The sequence below is a fragment of the Tyto alba genome, unplaced genomic scaffold (genome assembly GCF_018691265.1).
Source record: "Tyto alba isolate M040663 unplaced genomic scaffold, T.alba_DEE_v4.0 Super-Scaffold_2, whole genome shotgun sequence".
In the NCBI taxonomy this organism is placed as follows: Eukaryota; Metazoa; Chordata; class Aves; order Strigiformes; family Tytonidae; genus Tyto; species Tyto alba.
Window position 1 is genome coordinate 21,065,360 of NW_024881282.1, and position 20,221 is coordinate 21,085,580.

General features: G+C 37.2%; 1 protein-coding gene across 1 annotated transcript in view; it reads right to left on the reverse strand.

Moving 5' to 3' along the window:
• Positions 1–20,221, reverse strand: part of LOC104366465 (mitochondrial intermediate peptidase) — a 79,719-nt gene that overhangs the window by 32,138 nt on the left and 27,360 nt on the right. The window contains exons 11-15 of the mRNA XM_042792969.1: positions 14,409–14,562; positions 13,376–13,453; positions 12,165–12,369; positions 8,511–8,620; positions 1,872–1,946 (exon numbers count right to left, since the gene is read on the reverse strand). Coding sequence (XP_042648903.1) covers positions 1,872–1,946; positions 8,511–8,620; positions 12,165–12,369; positions 13,376–13,453; positions 14,409–14,562 — 622 coding nt within the window. The remainder of the gene's footprint in view (positions 1–1,871; positions 1,947–8,510; positions 8,621–12,164; positions 12,370–13,375; positions 13,454–14,408; positions 14,563–20,221) is intronic.

The window sequence follows — 20,221 nt, forward strand, 5'->3', positions numbered from 1 at the left end:
CACAGCCCACCCCATGGGACCAATTCAGTGACCCCTCCTTGATTGACTGCTGGAACACATCATCTCCCCGTCACAGGACAGGGAGGCCATGTCACCTGTTAATGTATCTGTGACTTAAAGTGTTCTTGCTATCCAAGCCCATTTAGCACCCACACTGTCAATTTGGTCTCAGACCTTGACAGGATTATAGCAAATACATATTAGAAGTTGAGACGAAATCTGTCAGATCTATGTATAGCTATTATGGACACACCAGAAGAGAATGGGTGCATATGAAAGCACTTGTTCATCACTTCGGTGGTTACCAGTCTGTACACTGGCAAATTATTCTGTGTTGGTGGACTTCATGAATAGAGATCAACCACTAAACATTCTCAAGTATAAATTTTGTTTCAGTCCAGAATTGGCTTTTTCCCCAAAAAATCCCCATATGAATTAGTTATATTCTTGTCCACATTCTTTCTGGATTCTCAGCTACCTCTATATGAGAACCTTTCAGAGCCAGGAGTGTGCTTTTCAGAATCAGACCTGCAGAGAGGGTGCAGTTATTTTTATGTCACAGAGGTATAGCCAGAGGTAGCACCCTCCTTGTTCACACCTGCACAGCCAACACTGGCCACTGACAGCCAGCGCTGCACTGAAAGCATAATTCAAAAAGCTGTCAAGTTTAACCAATGAAAAATATATGTATACGCTGAAAACAGTGTTAAGTCTGGTTTTGATTAGTGCAACCGACATGTACACATTCACAAGTCCACACACCGGTATTCTGATTAGTTTTAAATCACTATAAATAACTGCACAGACTAAACTGCAAATAATTAACTAAGTTTTTAATTTAATTCAACTTGAGTTAACCAGCACAATTCACATCTGTAGACAGAGCTGTAATCATCTGGGCATTTTTCAGAATGATGAAATACAAAGATTTGACGTTTAATTTATTTCTTTCCACAGTTCAAAAATAATGTCTACCCTTTATTAAGGTACTAGCAGAGTTCTCTCACCTAAGCACCAGGTCAACTGTAAAAAGAAGTTACGCTTCTGGATTAAGGCAAAACAAAGAAAACAAAATCACAAAAATCACACAGCAGAAGCTTGTAGCATACTAAACTATCACTGTAAAAAAACTTGGTTAGATGCTAATGCTACTGTTCACTTCTGAGAACTGATGTTGCAGGACTGAAAAAACCTAAATACCTATTTTAGATAGAACCCTACATTCCTCTACTTCCTTTGAAGAAAAGCAACACCGATAGTTTGTTTATGAGAATCACTGATCAATCACATTTGCCCACAGAAAATAAAGGTTTATGAGTTTAATTACTGCTCCGAACACTGTGAGAGAGAACTCTTACAGCCTTATAGCTCAGCCACCAATTTTGATGGCAGCAAAAAGTTGCCACTTTCATACCAGAGCTGCAGAAGACAAGGAGCTCAAATCACATTCTAGTAGATAAACAAGCTGGTCTGATTTTACAAAGGTGGCCTGTATCTCTCAGTCCTTCTACACTTTAATGATCCGAAAGGTACACAATACTTCCTCTACTGCAAGCTCTCCTTAAATGTTTCCACTAATTTAAGAACTCAATCTTAAACCACATTTGGGAATTCTGATAATCCAACCATTTTCAAAAGCTCTGGTTTTCATGGTATTTTCCAACAGATTTAGACATTTAGGTTTAAGCAGACAGCACAGAACACGTTCACAAAAACAAACATGAAAATCAATATTAAAATAAATTAATTTTCACTATTTTCATATAGTTAATGTGTCTGCATTAAAATAAAAATGCGGTGAAATTAGAAGAAATGAAGTATGTTCTGTAAATTCTGGATAGAGAGTAGAGACTAGAATGCAAAAAACATACCTGGAGTTGCATATCAGCTGCAGCACATACCTTTTTGGACTCACATAGTCTTGACACCATGTTTTTTGGTAGTGGCTTGAATTAAAAAAAAAAAGTCAGAATATATTTAGAATTATTGTGTAATTGTAAATAGTATGCTTACTCCTAGAAAAAGCTGAAGATGCAAAAAAAAGACTTCTGGTGGTACTAAAAGCATATTTGAAGTGCTTTACAACAAGGAAGGAAATCTCATTTGCTAAACAAAGCATTAAATGGGCAATTAAGATATCAGTAGTAATTTACATAACAATCAAGAAACCACTGTGTCTCAGTATCTGTTTTTCTATAAATTGATCCTGTATGTTCCCTTATATGCCTGTTAAGAATATTATGACTAATTTAGAACTAAAGAACAGATGAAGCAGTTAAAGTCCCCCCAGGTCATCCTGATTAATATTCAAAAACAGTTATTATAAGAGATTCTCCTGTTGGTCTTTGAGCACAGTTCACTTAGATTTACATGGAAGCCCACATAACTCCCATTGAGCTGGCAGGGTCTTTTTAACTTCAACTGGGAAAGCATCAGGCCTTCTACCCTAACCCACATAAAAATATTTGGTCATCATGAATAGTAAATCTTTAACCTTTGAAATTTTTCACAAAGTTAAATTTACTCCACATCTATGGCAATAAAATTATCAATGTCACCATGGGCTGAAAGTCAGAGACATTTTTCAAGCCATTAAGCAAACTCTTTCTACTTACTATCCAGATGTCTACAAGTACATTCAAAGACTTTTTAATGGCAGATTTTTAAGAATATGTATATGAATTGTTTGACCTTATACTTTTCCCACTGATTCCTGAAGCTTTTCAATAGATTTTCCTAGTAAGCCTATTCTTATTTTTTCTATCAGTTTTATTAACCAAACATTAAATATGGTTAAAATAACTAGGTTATTGCTAAAATATTAGGAAAGTTACTACAAGCTGTATAATGTAATACAGATGGTATTACACCGAACTCTAAAAACATACCTACACTTTTACAGTGTGTTGAAGTGTTTAAGAAATAATACATGAAAGTCTACAGATCCTGATGTCAGAGGCATATGTTTAGATTCTTTGCAAACGGTACAACTTCAAGACAAACAATGTTAATGTCTACAGAATAAAACCCCAACTCCAGAGAAATTACACATAAGTGAGGAAAATGTTATCAATTGACTCTGTAGAATCTGAAAGTTAAAGCAGGTAAGAAAACCTCTCAAGTTCCACAGCTGTTTTATGCAGTAGCTTGCCAAGGCTTGTAACCTCTTCTCCAACACAAATGTTAGCTGGGTCAAGAATGGGATAGAACAACACCAGCTATTTTATCTGTCATAAATGTGCACAGCTGTTAAATTTCAAGACAGAAAAATGAACCAATGAACATGAAGTCTGTCCTACAGTATATCCTTGTTAGGCCACTATTTACCCTTCCTAAATACAAAAATTCTGTTTCAAATTACATGATGATTTTGGACTACTAGAGTAAGAGTAATGGGCCATTATCCATAGTAATAAAGATGTTAGTAACTTACTACCTTGAGGTTCCGGACTGGATTTAGTATTGGTCAAAATACTACTTAACTATGGAGAAAAATTATTAAGGCATGAAGCAAAGTAGAAAAAAAACTTACAAATGGTAAGTAGTATTTTGGTCGGACAATTTTTCTCTTGGCTCCATGAACATCTCTTGTCTCATTCTCTTACACAGAGTGAGACATGCATTTCAACAACTTTTCATCCAGGAAGTAAAGCACACGTGGGTTTGCAATAACACAGTTTTAGTTGTCATGCAAGAAACCCTTGTGTAAGGAAGCCTATAGAATTTTGAACAGATTTTGTTATTAAGCACCAAACCTATGAGCAAGTTTTGGCAGCTTTTTGGAGGCTTTCATTTCCTAGTGAAGTAGCACAGTCTGGAATTAAACAAAACTGCTTTCTTCTAGGGGCACCTGTATTTTGGGTACAGTAAAGTATGAGAAAAGTGGATGGGAATTCTTAAATTGTAATTTGTCAGTGTTAAAAAAGTTGAACAATCCAAAAGCTTGACAACAGCAAACATGTATATTTTACACAGTTATAATTTAATACCGTTAAAGCCAAGAACACTCCTACCAGTAAGGTCACACCAGCTCTTTCAACATAATAGACTTTCAGTTTTATATTTCAGCTATATTAAATGATGGTAAGAGGAAGTTAAGAGTACAGGCTTTCAACTGGTACACAAAATAAATAGAACAAGAGGCACCAAGACTTTTCTGATTGGCATTTTAGTAAACCACAGTCCCACAGATCCTCAACTGAATTGAGAAATACAAGTTTGCAGTTCACTGGGGCACAGAGCATCAAGGTTTGGAGATGTGGACAGACTTTGTACACTCCCGGGGAGATTTGGTCACATCCAGCCCTGCTTAATAAACAACTGAAGCAGGTTCTTATTCTCAGTTCAGAGCTAAGCGTTTCTTACAGACTTTGCACAGGAGATGGCTTAGCAACACCTTCTAGAGACGAAGTAAAATGTAGGTAATTCCATAAGCCTCCAAGAAAATCTTTTTTGCAGCCATCTGAATATCAAACAAACAATGTAGATCTACTCTGCACTGAAGATCAAGCTCTACTGTTTGAGCAGATTAAAATCAACAGGAAATTACAAATCATTCTTATGAAAATACCTATTGACAAAAATGCACAGGACAAAGACCTAAATGCTTTTTTTGTTTAAATCTATCAGTGCCACTGATCTGGCTCAAAGATTGTGTTGTTTTTGATCATAATTCACAAGCCAAGAAGAATTTGGCACCAGAAAAACATAGCCAAAATTAGATTAAAATGAAACAATGATAAAAAGGAGATCATTTATTTACCCAAAAGCACCTTTGGGATTTTAAAATTTAAGATTTTAGGGAACTAAAATTAGACTCCAGAGTGTTTTTCAGAGATCACCACCCCTCTCCAAAGTTCGTTCCTGTCAATGTCAGGCATACAGATATGCCGAGCTCTTGTATGTACTGAGGAAGATGTACTGTTTCGGGCAATAGAATCTATTTCTCCTTGCTCCACTACAATCTCATGCAGCCCCTTAATAAGCAGCTGAGTGAAGAACAAAATGCATCAACGATTATTTTGCCTATCCTGAAAGATGAACCCTCTGATAAAACCGGCATCAAACTGTCCTCCCTCTAAAACAAAGGCTTCACAGTGCTTTGGCTAAAACTATGTTAACTGAATAACCATTCAATTTTTTAAACACTACAGGCTTTACTTTAGGTTCTACTTTTCCATCCTTCTATATTAAGTAACTTTAAGATCTTGGCATCAATTTTTCAGCATGTTTGCCATGGTGACTAAAAGAACAGAATACCCTGTGTCCCAAAGCACACTTAACTCCTTATTGCTGTGTAGTAACCGCGACACATTATGACTGTTTACTATCTGTGGGCTTATTCTTGTAAGCATGCTAATACAATACTGCCTTTGTAACTCCATCTCTGTAAAAAATGAAGTCAGCTCAAATTTGAACAGCTGAAATACTGGCCTTTGCTCAAGAGAGCCTCCAAAGACACAAAAGCTTAAAATGATTTAGCTTGACAGACCTACCGCATATATCTGTGCACTGAACAAATGAAGTTAAACACACAGTGTGACACAGAATGGTACGTATGAACCAGATTTGTCTGCTTAAGCACTGTTATGACTTCATTTTGGTACGGCCTGACTTCATAAGCTTACCCGAGTAATTCAACTTTAGTAACTAATTAACACAATCTTCTCTATTTTTATTTTTTTTCCCCTCAAGGATTATCTGGTTTGAGTTATCTTAAGATGAAAGGAAAACTAGGCTTGCTACTTTCTTGGAACAAGTATTTTTGTGCTGGCCAGCTTTTTGAACTAAATTCACAAGACCTCCTCCTTTTGCCAGAAGAGCTTGCAAGCTTTTTCACTCCTCAGTACTGAACAGCACAACCATCCAAAATGGACAGAAAGTAGAGACACACTTTATATAAGCTTCAAGATATTTTGGACCAGATCCTCATGATCCACATCTATATGCATAATGCATTCTCATCGTTGAAAGCCTGCCGACCAAATCATTTTTCTTGCAGTGCTACTAAAAAAGTTTTCAACAGTTCATGTTTTAATAATCAAAACAACACCTCTTTCCCCTCCTCTTCCCGTAAGAATAAGCACTGATCCTAAATGAGGATCCTCAGAACTAGTCCTTCTACAATTGGCTTTTATGGCAAGGGCAATCATAAACTGAGACTATGCTACCAAGTTTTTCTGACATAATTATGTTCAGTAGGAGTGTTAAAAATGACACCACCTAAAACTTGAATGCAAAAACTATAGCATAGGTGCAGCAATGCCAAAAGAAAGATACTTTTTCAAATTATCTGCACTGCCTCCTCAACAAGCTAGGTCAGTAAAAAACCCTCCTTCTGTCAACATCCAGTAGAGCTATGTTGGTGTTGCTGCAGGAAAGATCCTTCTCACACAGAAAAGCTCAGTCTCTTCATTCATAAGAAGCAGCTTAATGGAAGTTCTCATATGGAACAACATTTGGATAAAGTGGTTTTACAAATTTAACATTTTAACTGTTTCATCCACCTTCCTTACTTCCCCTTGAAAAGGGGGTGAAGTGAACTAATTTTTCTTTCAAATAACTAAAAAAACGGAGAAGAAAATGTTGACTCAAGTTTCTATTTGCACACCAAAAAAATCAGTCAAGGAATAAGCACAGAAAATATAAACCCCAAAAGGATTTTTGTGAAGTTGTAAATGTAAGAGAGCTGGGATTTTCTATTCAAAGTACTTTGTAACATATACACAACAGATAAAAGTAATTGCTGTAACAATCACTAAATTCAGTAACTGAAGACTTCAACCTATTTGTATTTAAATGACAGATATAGAAATCTGATATCAGATTCTTAAAACTAACTTAGATGAACCAACATAAGCAAAAGCAGATTTATATATCTTGGATTATGGCTTAAAAACACATTCTAAATTTTTAAAAAAGCAATTAAAAGGAAGCCGACTAAAGCCCTCAAAAGCCACACAGCAGTTTCAGGCTCCTTTTCTCATCTTCCGGAATAATCCATTCTTGCCCCCTTCAAGACTGAATTTCTACATTAAAACTCTCTCAATTGCTCTCTGAAAGGGCAAGATTTCACCACCAATAAACAGAAGAAGCTTGTGGAAATGTGAAATGGGACACAGTGTCTGGTTCTTAACTTTTGCACTGCAACTAAACGTGGTTTAGATTTGTTAAGCCATTTTGAAAATACAAAGCCATAAATAATGTTCCACAAATCTCTTTCAGATGTTTTAGTCAAGCTCATTCTCTGAACTCATATGCAATCAGATTAACTCCACAATGTTTAAACACTACATGAACTTTATAGAGAACACTAGGAAGCAGTGCTTTGGTATGTGGACTCAAACATAAATGGTGAACACTCCTGAACCAAGTACTTTTAATGCCCAGGTTTCAAGGACACTTTCTTAGTCCAATCAGTTCTACAGAAATTGTTGCTCTGTAAAAAAAAAAAAAATGGAAGCATCTTTACAGAGCAAATTTATCAGACAGCATCTATCAAAATAAAAGTTGAGCAATGTATTTTTCTAACTGTTCAATGGAAGTAAACATAATTCCACTTTCATAATAGTGAAATAGACAATGCTTAGTATTGGATAAAAAGCTTCACTAAAGTATAACACTACACAGCTCTTAAGAGGCTTTCGTGGTTTTGCATTGATGGGTAGTCTATTCTTCAACCATCACATCTGAGTACACTGAAACTTACTTCAATCAAAAGCAGTAGAAAAAGATCTTTGGTTATTGTTTACTGGCTTGTATTTTTAAAATGGCTGTACAAATATAAACCATGTTCTGCTGCCATGCATTAAAGCAACCATCAAAAGTCACCTTGTTCCAAAGAGCAGTTTTCTAAATTTCCCATAGAAAGCAGATCTATGCAGTAGATTGTATAACTTCATGTAAAAAAGAGAACAGAGTTTCAATGCAGAGATTCACAACTGCCAAAGTCTAACTGATCCTAATCTCATTCTAAATAAAGCAGTACACTTTTTATCACAAAATATTTCAATTACTACCCTACACTGTGCTAAAAATGAGAGTTTTTAAACACTGCAGTTCATTTTGATTTATCTCCAATATTCGGTGCCCAAGCTTTATTTTAAGATAGGCTTTAGAAAGTTCAATGATGAATCTCTATTTTTGTCATAATTTACCTGTCATTAAATTAAAATATTCCACATAACTTGATTCACAAAGAATTTGTTCACCTACTACACTAAGTTTCTGTAGTGTAGAAACTACACAACTTTTGTAGGAAAAAAAGGTTCAAAGTTTTAAATACGTAATTGGAACCTTGAATATAAGGATCTGGTAGTCTTTTACAGACTACATTTATCTTTTCTGCAACGAGAATATTAACATTTTTTTCTGAATAACTGAAATTATAATATTAAAATAATCCATTGTTTGACTTTAAACATTATTAACAAATAACACATTTAAATATTATTCTTCTCCTGAATTTATTTATTCCTATTTTCAACAGTTTACGTATTAATTTTCCCTACCTGTCCTGTTTTATAATGCCTTGCAAACTGGTTAACCACTCGATAGTCATTTGCAAAGTACTCCATCAGAATTGAGGGAACTTCAGCAAAGTCGGTAGGACATCTGGTTCCTAGAGGTAGAAGAATTGTACACATTAGCATTTGCTATTTTCATTAACACAAACAGTTAACCCTTCCCAAAAGGTTTGGAAACTTTCAGTTTGGACTTCTGGTGAACTTTAATGTTCTTTCATTTATTCAGTCAATATTTTATTTCCATAGCACCATTGTACATATTGCCAAAAAAACTTCATTATAATCCTACACATTTTACAATAAATCACAAAGTAAAACAAAATATTTGAACAGCTGGGTGAGGCACCTTATAAAGCTCTGGATCACACCCTTTTTAAACTAAACCAGACTGCAGCCAAACTGGCCCTACATGAAACACCAAATCTATTTAAGTGTCCTAAACCTAAATCAAACCATAATGTAAATAAAACTCTGCCTTAATCCCATTCACAGTTACAATTTTTAGCTTCCATCTGTTTGCTGAGCTTACTTATACTTTATAATACCAAGCTGCTCATTCAAGGAAGACTCTTGCACGTTGAAAACATGTCCTAAGTAAGTGCAATGAGATAATATCTTAGCAGTTAGTATTTTCAAAAAACATTTTGCCAAAAACCTTATTTTCTCAATTTTTATCAGCACCCTACATAACGGAAGTTGTTAAGATCATCACCAAATCAAACCTGCATTTCTAATTTCTATATTAAAGTTAGGGAGCTACAAAGCTGTAGCTTTAATAACGGACCCACTGGGGTCAACACCTCTATCCCTGTCTGCTGGAGACAATGTCAACATTCAAAGCTAGTCTTAAATGCAAGTATGATTTTAGCTTCTACTATTCTTTCTTGAGGACTATTCTTTAAAATCACTCATTTGATCTTTAAAAATATTTCTCTCATTTTTATTCTGAATTCATAATCTGTTCTATATTCAATGTTTACTGACCAATACTGTTTTTAGTATAAATAGCATTTCCCACATTGTTTACCTCGTAAATTCAGTGAAACAATATTCTCTATTCTCTCTCAGCCATCATTATCTGAAGACAAGATAAAGTTTAACAGACTATCCATTGTTTCTGCACCTGCTTCAGTTTGAATTCACCTTCAGTCCAGAGACACAAAACCATGCCCAAGCACTGCATGAGGTTTCACCAGTATCTTCCTTAACCATTCTAATAGTTATTGCTGTTAGATGCACCTCTGATGTAATTTCAAAACACATTTGTCCCTTTCACAGACACATTAGCTATTTGTAGTTCTGCACTAGCACATAAAACTGTTGCACCATTACTCCACCACTGTTGAAATATCCATTTGATAATATAAATTCTCCTTCTACTCTTGAAATGCATGATCTGCATTGTGTAGTTCTGAACTGCATTTTACTTCTAACACTGCACTATCTGGTCATTCAGTTCTTATACAATACTCCAATCCTTCTTTCATACCATCACATTTCATTAATAGAGTCTTTTTTTTTGTTGTTTGAAAATCATTTTTAAAAAGCCTAAAACAAGGCAGGTCCCGAGACAAATGCCTGCAGAACTACATTGATGTCCCCCTAGCCATTTATGCTTTCTCAGTGCTCCTTAATAAAGTGGCAGAATTCTTTTAATAATCATTAAAGATACTCCTGAAAAATTACATTATCTGAAAGTCAGAAAGGTAAAAGGTTGGGCAGTTATCTGGGATAAGTTAGTCCTCCTGTAAAACGTAATTATTCTCTACTGCATGATAAATCAAAATTTAATATAAGGTAGGTTTTAAAAAATCTTATGCACACACATACACATTAAACAATCAATAAATGCATCTAGCAAAATGACAGATTATCTTAAAAATAAGCACATCATAAGTCAAAAAAGTACAGTACTGCCCAAGTTTTGGGCCCATTAGCAGCAGAATGGATTCCTGAATATTTGGGAATGTTCATCAGAAAAAAGGGAAGCAGGGGAAAATAGGAAAGATGTCAAATACTCACAGGATCTCAACTAGAATGTCAAATTTTTTGTTCTTACAATAGCCTGCAGTCATCTTTTTTCCAGACTTTGCCACCCTATCGTCTCATGAGAGCAGATGGCCCCTAACAGATATCCCTGGGACAAGCCATTTAATTTTCACACATTCCAAACCCTGAAAAAAAAAAGTCCTCTGCAGAAACAACATGACTGACCTCTGAGGCTGCTTTTGCAATGCTAGATCTGGAGTGAAATCCCCCGAGATGCAGGACTGCCTGGAGCTAGGGCAATGCTGAAACCATACACAGGGGCCCATGGAAAGTCTGAGCCTCAAAATTAGCCATTTCCTGACCCTTCAAGACTTTCACATGCAGATGCATACGGTTCACCACACGAGAAGAATCCCATCAAAGCAGTTACTTTGGGCATATAAGTAGTCCTGGAGGTCAAGATGAGCAAGACCATATGAGTGGAAGGAGTGGGGAAGAGCAGTTAATCATCCCAAGGAGTATACAGAACTTACACTGAAACAGCAAATATAGTGTTTATTTATTTTTATATAATGTCCATTTGTTTTACCATGTCCCATAGTGATACACTTACAAACAGCTCAGTCTATTATAAATGGAAGATTTAAGAAAGAATATTTTGTCACTGGGTGCAAAGTATCTGTTGATAACGCATAACTCCCCTTTGTGTCATTAGCATAATATAAAAATGGTAAAACTTTAAAAAAATCCTTCAGACAAGGGAGCTACAATTTCATGTGTTTAGTTGTGGGGCTTTTTTTAATATGTAAATGTCTACTGCAAATGGGATTTCCAGCACACTATTATAGAAGGTCAGAAAAGTAGCATGCCAAGCTGCTTTAGCCAGGACAATGTCTTTGACCCATTTGCCACGACTGCAGAAGGCCACAGCAGTCTGCAAGCTGTCAACCAATACACTCATTGCCACTGCTTGAGAAGAGGGGCTGAAAGAAAAAAGGCAATGCCCCTTCACTGTGCATCCACTAATCCGTGATTGCATGTTCCTTCGTGTTCATTTACATATGATAAAAAGGCCTACCAGTTAATCATGCTTGCAAATACAATACATTTTTAATCTATCAACTTTGCTTTACTCAGAATTGACTAGAAAAGGCCTGGCTTTAAAGATTTTCTATATAGCTAGTGTATGCTCTTTGCAAGAACTAATGTACTAATTTTCCTTAATCCAATTTCCTAAATAATTTCCAACCCAGGATTCATTGTGCTTTAACACTAGGCACAAGTTTAGCTCAATTTCTTTTCAATCCTCCAACTATTCCATTATTATAAATGCCTCGTGAGGCAAAATTGCAAGAGTAGATAACACCACTAGAACAAGATCAGCAGTACAGAAAGAAGAGATACAAATGCCTAATTCTATTAGGGGAAGAATAATATTCAAGTGTTGTTTGGTTGGGTTTCAGATAATATCTGGGGATCTGATATGGTATTTTCAAGTCAAAGATGTAGAACTATCAGCATGACTCAACCATTTCTGGTTCATCCTTTTTTTTCTTTTTTGTATTTTTTTTTTTAAATCTACTCCTTTCTTCTAGAAATTGAACATTTAACTAAAACAAAACAAAAAAACCACTACTCTAACTTTCTTACCAGTGACATGTTGATACCGAGTTCTTCCCAGCATAGAATGCATAGCATGTCCCATTTCATGGAAGAGATTCTCCATCATGCCGGGACTTAATAGAGTTGGTGCACTCCTTGTTGAATGGGGCAGGCTGAGCATAAGAACAACTACAGGCAGCTGGTACTCTCCATTTTCCCTTAGCCGGCCTCCACGAACTGTAAAGTGACAATCCTTTTCAAGATAAAAGCAAACATATGGACAGCCAATGTCATTATATCAACGATATTAAAACGGTGATGAAATTATTAAACTTGAAAAACTGAATTAAACCTAAACATATACCTGGTTACACAAGTTGAATTCGATGATCATTAACAGTGTCACTCAACAGCAGCATACTGTTTCACCAGTATTTTGCTTCATATTCATAAAGAAGCTACCTTATCCCATACAGACCACGTTGCTTTTAGAAAATAAATATTTTTTTTGTTTTAGAATTATCAAAACCTCTAAATTTTTCTATAAAAATATCAGCAGCTCAAAGAAATTTACTGATGTGTCAAATCTGTAACTTCTAGATTAAGTTCTCTCCTCACTCTTCAGCAATAACTTCTTTTTAAAATATACTGCATAGCACTCCTACTATATCGTGAAATATTAGCAAAACAGAGTAACATATTAAACTAAATTTTGTCCACTTACCACCTCACTAAAGATGGTAGTTTGCAGATGCCTCTACAGAGTAAAGTGTCTATTGTACTGTATCATATAGTGAATATACTGGCACTAGACAGCATGAGTGAGCCACAACAGTTGGTACCATCCACAGTTTTATGTAGAATTTTGAATAAAAATTAGTTTTCTTTATGAGCTTTCACCTTCAGAGAATAATAAAATTTCAGATAGTTTTTACCTGTAAATAGTAGGCCAGAAAATAGGTGTTTAAAAATCTACCATTTCCCCAGAGTTCTACAACATTTCATAGTGCCTATCATTCTGTAGAACAAAGAGTCTGAGTTCAGACTATCAGGTGACATTTTTTAAATGAAAGGTTACTCACAAAAATATTTCACCTAAAAGTGCACTTGAAGTTACAGACTTTCCCTGTTTAAATTTAATTTATTTTAAATTTAGATAACTTTTACTAAACTTAGAGTGAATACAAATGACCCTAACGCTACAGTCATTACTCGAATTAAACCCATAACCCATGCTGGAATCAGATCATAGATGTTACCTGATGTGGTTTATCAGGTCGCTGAAAGAAGTCACAATAGATGTATCCTAGCAAGCCTTCAGTTTCATGAACAACAGCCTGAAAAAAAAAAAAGAGTATAATTTCTACAGTGAAAGAACTGATAAGATATGTAAATTGAAGACATAGTATTCTAATCCAAAGGTTTATAATGAATAAATGACAAATAAACTATGAATAATTAATGTAAAATCTGTTGGCAATTTTAATTGGAAAAAAAATATATACAAGATTCACAACTTGTCCCTCAAACTACAGCCATTTCTACATTTCACTCTAAACTAACTAGACTCAGATTAGTATTAAAAGTAACTCTCTGTAGCCCCTAAATGATTTCTGAGAAGTCAACAGTAACAGAAACCGATTTACCATGGAAACAAAAATAAAGTAAGGAGTAATTATTAATTGACCCACAGGATATAAAGAACAGCAGTTCTTGCTGGAGGCTGGAGATGAAAGAGCAGTGAAGAAGAACTGTCAGTGAATACATGGAGGGAAGACAGAGGAACCTGGGAACCTGATGAGTAAATTATTGCCCAAGTTTTTATTTCCACCCTGCGCCAAAAAGAGGGCAGAAAAATAAAGACATAAAAACCAAGCTCAAAGTTAAGAGGATATACAGAATAAAAAAATGAGGCAGACACATGACTGCTAGAATATACATCTACAGCATTCTAGTTGTTTACAGTCACGTACCAATTGAAGCTTAAAAAAAAATTAGCAAGGCTCATTCAGAAGGATGGCTTGCAAGGTAGAACAATAATTTCCAAACAGAGAAGCTGCTTCTGATTCAGGCAACCTTCACACAGAGACATAGTATAACAGCCATAAAATATCAAGCATACAAAAGGCACTTAAAGAAAGCATAAAGCCCTTGAGGACTGACTTCAACTAAAATTAGACAATTAGTCTCTGCTTTTGATAGGTACTTGAGTAATTTAAAAGCAAAATCTTATTCGTGGCTCATCTTGTCTAACTTCCTTTCGTCATTTCAGATGCTGGGAACAATACTTACCAACTTTCGAACATCTTCAGACCAAACCTCTCCTCTCTGTGTCTGTTCAGCATAAAGGGAGATTCCTAGGAGCTGACTGAACAAAGAGTTCAGACCTTCCATGCACGCCCCAAGAGAGAAAAATGGACAGTACAAGCCAGGATCAATGTTGTACCTAACAAAATACAAGAATCCCAAACCAGTCAGTTCAGCTACATAAACTATGGTCTTCATCTCCAAGTCACAGGATGTGACAAAATATACCCGATAAGCCTTGAGGCCCTTATTGAGGATGTTTGGCTCTATTTTTCAAAGAGTGACACTAAGTCACAGACAAGGTATGGCACAGTGCTTCACAGTAACTCAATTCCTGTCATATTTAAATTCAGCAGATACTGACTGATTTTCAGAGATGTGGGCAAACACATAGCTCAAACAGACCACGGCAACACCATGAGTGGCCAAGCTGTGGTTTTTGATCCACAAGAGGCCACCAGCACTCAAGTGTCATTCCCATGCCAAGGCTGTGCCATGTGACTGATCAGAAAATAAATCTGGCTTTGGCTGTGGTATAAACCAAATCCTCAGTTAGGGTAGGAAACCAACCAGTAAGCACTGCTGACTCTGCAGTCTTGTCTTTTGCTGGAGCAACAGAAACACCAAGGAGACACAATCACCTCCTATGCATGAATCACATGTCAAACTCTGGGGACCCTCTGAACCATGTAGAAAGTATCTTACAGCTTTGAGCCACGTGAAGATTTTAATATGAAACATGGAGTTCAAACATGGCCAAGCTTCCTGAGTTTAACATCAAACAACTATGTTCAAGACACTGTAACACAGAAGGCACATGTGGGGAGGAAGACATATACATCTGCATGCACACACATAAACGAAGAATGAACAAAAAGCAATTATAAAAGTAGTTCAGAGACATATGCAGCCTATATTTGGGCTCTAACTTTCTGAGAAGCTGACCCTAAAAAGTAAACAAACTACAAGTGTATCAAGTAAACAAACTACATGTGTATCAAGCAAACAAACACTTTGCAAACTTACACCTTCCACAAGCTGCTCAGGGCCACACAGCTCTCTGGGACATGGCAGCTAAATCAAAACTGCTTGTAGTTGTGTGTGCACCCCAAATGGCAAAAATTCTCTTGTTCCCTCATTTCACATACAAAGTCCAAGTGTTAAGGTATTTATATCATTTCCTGGGGTCTCAGAGTAAAGACTGCTTAAGTCTAGAGAATCACAGTCCCTCTCTTCTATCTTCTTTCTTTCATACTCTTGTGCTTTTGCTTCTTGATGACATGGTAACTAGTCACTGAAATTTAAACACGCATCATCAGCCAGACTACAATATCTGCACACCAAAAATGAGAACCATGCTATGTTAAGGCCTACTATCAACAGGCTTAGAGACCAGCAGTGAAAGAGTCAGTTAGTCCCCAGCCACTTCCCTACCCTTCCTTCCCTCCCACTCTCATACACAAAAGAAAAGTGTCTACTGGGGATACTGCATTTGCCAGTGTGCTGCTTACAACTGCAGCTAGAATTCACCACCCAGCTTCACTGCACTGTGATGCACAGCAGGGTGGGGTTACTTCTCTAAGCCATGGCATTCATTCTTGAATGTCAATGTATTTTGTTTTCCTAGTATCCTTTATATTACATTTATCACATACTCTAGCACCATTTTGCAACTACCATAGCAACTTCTGTCAAAAATATAGGTATGCTCAGTTACAGGATTTTGCTTAATTTCACACTACTAAAGCAAATGTATTCCGTTCTATTCTTAATTATACTAGAACATAGAAAATAAAGCAGATTTTGCCTCTACCATACTGACACAACTTTTTCAAGATGCGTAGCAACACTTAAATTCACACTCAGCATGCTGCAATACACGTATTTTCCTTCTTACTCAAAAAGAGTCTTTACACCAAAAGTACAAAAATAAATCACTTTAGATGAAAGTTAGATAAAAAGACTGGAAGCAAGTCTAAAAAAAAAGCAGAAGAGATGAGTTAATTTCCATGTAATAAGCCACAGAAATCTGAAGTACAAAAGATACTGCTTTATGCCTGGAACCCCCAGAAATACAGAATTACAGTATATGTGTTGAATATTCTCAGACTTTTTAAGTCAGTAATTCATAGGAACTGCAGCTCCTTCAACAATGGCACTCTTTGGAAAAACGTAGTAGGTAAAGCTCAGATGTCTCCAGATTTTTAAAGTATCACTCTGTGATCACCTTCTACTCAGATTGTTACCAAGAAAACTTAAACCACTAAATGCTTCAGTCCTCCTGCTCTGAAGCTTTCCCTGCATACAGACTACAAGACCTGTTAAAATGACCTTTTTATTAAAAGGAAAAATAACATCTTTTAGCAGCAAGTCGTAACAACTTCCATAATAGTTTAGGACTGTTTTTTGTCACATCACTTTAGAATCTTATACCATCATCCTACATACTAGTATGAACACTAAACTGAGTTTCCCATCTGTAATTCAAACTATTGCTTCTTTAACTAACGACTGACCATAAATGAAAAATTTCACTGTGAAAGTATTGCCTCAATATAAGTTTACTATAATGTGAAGCAGGATTTCTCCACATACACACCTCCAAGCTGCAAAACACGATCATCCTTATTTTTAAAATTACAACATTTATTTCAAAATAAATTACTGATGAAATAGTAGGTAATGATACTCATTGTGTATAGCTAAAAAATTACATGAAAAAAAAGACAAAGTTATGCATCACTTTTACTCCTACTTCAGCCTTGAGTCGAGCAGTAACCTAGAGCTAGATGTCCTCAGAGCCAATTCAGATGAGCAGCATTTATTAGTTCTGGCTCTGCCTCAATTCTGCTCGTCCCACACTGGTTTCTGCAGAGCCACTCAAATTTACCATACCATGGTTTAGGTTCCAGAAAAATTTATTAATCTAAGTGGAGCATAATGCCCAGCTACAACAATATCTCAGAACCAGGAAAGTAATACAGACACACTTGAGTAGTTTCAACACCAAGGTTGCATGAGGGCTCTTTGCAGAGCTCATTTCAATCAGCCCTGCCAGAGGTATGCAAAGCCCATCTCGCACCTTCACATCCTCCTCCCCCCAACATTCAATATCATCCAGGTTTTCCCTGCCATTTCCTCCCTGTCAACTGTGAGGAGAGCTGATTGTACGAGATATTTTAAGACAGAACCAATATGATGCAATACTACAAAGACACACTTCAGTAAATCAAAATTTAACCCCACCAACAGCTCACAGTCATAGCAAATAATCAGATTTTCACAGTTGCAAGAAATTAAAACATATAACTCCTACCAGCGGATTCAGTTGCAAGAAAAGAGAATATGAGAATGATAAAGTCAAGAAGAGCACCCCTGAAAACACTTCATGAAATTAAGCCACATTTACACAGCAAGAAAGAAAAATCAAGAGAACTGTGATATCAAGAGAGACAAGACTGCTCAAAATTTTCTGAGGAGCAGAAATCTTTGCTGGTGGACCAGCTAATCCTGGAAACCATCCAAGCACGTGAAAGACAAGACAGTCATCAGGAGTAGTCAGCACAGATTCACCAAGGGCAAATCATGCTTGGCCAACTTAATAAACTTTTATGATGAAAAAACTGGCCTAGTAGACAAGGGGAGAGCAGTGCACATCTACCTGGACTTCAGTAAGGTCTTCAACACTGTCTCCTGTAGGATTCCGACAGAGAAGCTGTTGATGTACGGGCTGGATGAGAAGACAAGGAGATGGACTGAAAATCAGCTGAATGGCTGAGCTCAGAGGGAGTTGATCAGTGCCACAAAGCCTATTTGGAGGCCACTGACTACCAGTGTACCCCAGGGGTCAACACTGGGTCCAGTCCTGTTTAACATCTTCATTAGTGACCTGGATGATGGGGCAGAGTGTACCCTGAGCACATTTGCTGACGACACCAAACTGGGAGGAGTGGCTGATATGCCAGAGAGTCATGCTGCCATCCAGAGGGACCTTGGCAGGCTGGAAAAACAGGCTGACAGGAACCTCATGAAGTTCAACAGTGCAAAGCCCTGCACCTGGGGAGGAACAACCCCAGGCACCAACATATGCTGGGGGCCACCCAGCAAGAAAGCAGCTTTGCAGAAAAGGACCTGGGGGTCCTGGTGGACACTGAGTTGAACATGAGCCAGCAGTGGGACCTTGCCACAAAGAAGGTGAATGGCATCTTGGGCTGCATTAGGCAAAGTATTGCCAGCAGGATGAGGGAGGTGATCCTTCCCCTCTACTCACCACTGGTGAGTCCATACCTGGAATGCTGTGCCCTGTGCTGGGCTCCTCAGTACAATGAAAGACATGGACATACTGGAGAGAGTCCAACAAAAGGCCATGAGGATGATGAAGGGACTGGAGCATTTCTTCGACCAGGAAGGACTAAGAGAGCTGGAACTGTTCAGCCTAGAGAAAAGAATGCTCAGGGGGATCTTACTAGTGAGTATAAAAACCTGGGAGGAGGGTGCAAAAAAGACAGAGCCAGGCTCTTGTCAGTGGTGGCCAGTGACAGAACCAGAGGCAGTGGGCACAAACTGAAACACAGGAGGTTCCCTCTGAACACCAGAAAACACTTGCTCCCTGTGATGTTAACCAGGCACAGGTGGTCCAGAGAGATTGTGGAGTCTCCCTCCTTGGAGATATTTAAAAGCCAGCTGGGTGTGGTCCTGGGCAACTGGCTTCAGGTGGCCCTGTATAAGCAGGGAAGGGAGGTTGGACCACGTGACCTCCAGAGGCCCCTTCCAACCATTCTGAGAAGAGGTCATACTGAGCCTAGGACTAAGACCGCACAGCTGCTGTATGAGACAGATTCCAGTTTTATCATGAAGCACTGTCATCCTCTGATAACTGAAAAGGATTTTCACACTCAGTTGAAGTATTAGATTAACATGTGTTTGCGGGAGGGTAGAGGGAAAGAACTCTAAAACTACTTTGTGTTTCAATTCATTTCTGTCAAAAACTCAGATACATACTAGCAGGAGAAAGCAGTGATATTTCTCCACGGAAAGAAGAGCTGATACTAATATTACAGAGAGAAAATAAGTGTCTGTTTCTTCCTCATTCTCAGCACTCCTTGAACATGCTTCGTCCCCGTGAACTTACCCCATAATGAAGAGGATGGGGAGAAAGTTTTCTAATGGGTATTTTGTAATACACTGTCACTATGCAAAGTGGGCTGGGGGGAAATCAGTCTGTAATAGTTTTGTCTTTTGGAAAAGCACGATACTTATCCACCCACACATGAAAATAGCAGTAACAGACAACCATACTGGCTTAAGACAGACTCCCCAGGGAAACTAGGCCCCTACCCTGGCTTATGTTTGAAGATGTCACAATCTGACATTTTGAGTACAATGAGGTCCTGATTAAACAACCACTTTAACAATAACTACACAAAGTTAATGTCAGTCACTTCTGGTAGAACATTGTCAGGATCAAACCTCTCCCACATTTAATGAAAGATGTGTGTTAATATTCCTCTTGCCAATGGAAAATTAAAAAAAGTTTTCAAAAACTTTAAACAGAACACGAAAAAAAAAATTGTTTCTAGTTCTGATCTCACTTATTTCTCTATTTCTGCCTTGCTTACTACACCAGTGTACAAACAAAGATCAAAGACGAAGATATTGAAAAATCCTCAAATAGCACTAGTGTCTTATGGCACAAGACTGCTATTTAAATTACTTTTGGACAATCCTGACAGCAGTCAGTGGTGATTATTATACCTTAAGTTATCTGGCATCCATAGTTCACTTGTTTGCTAGCCACT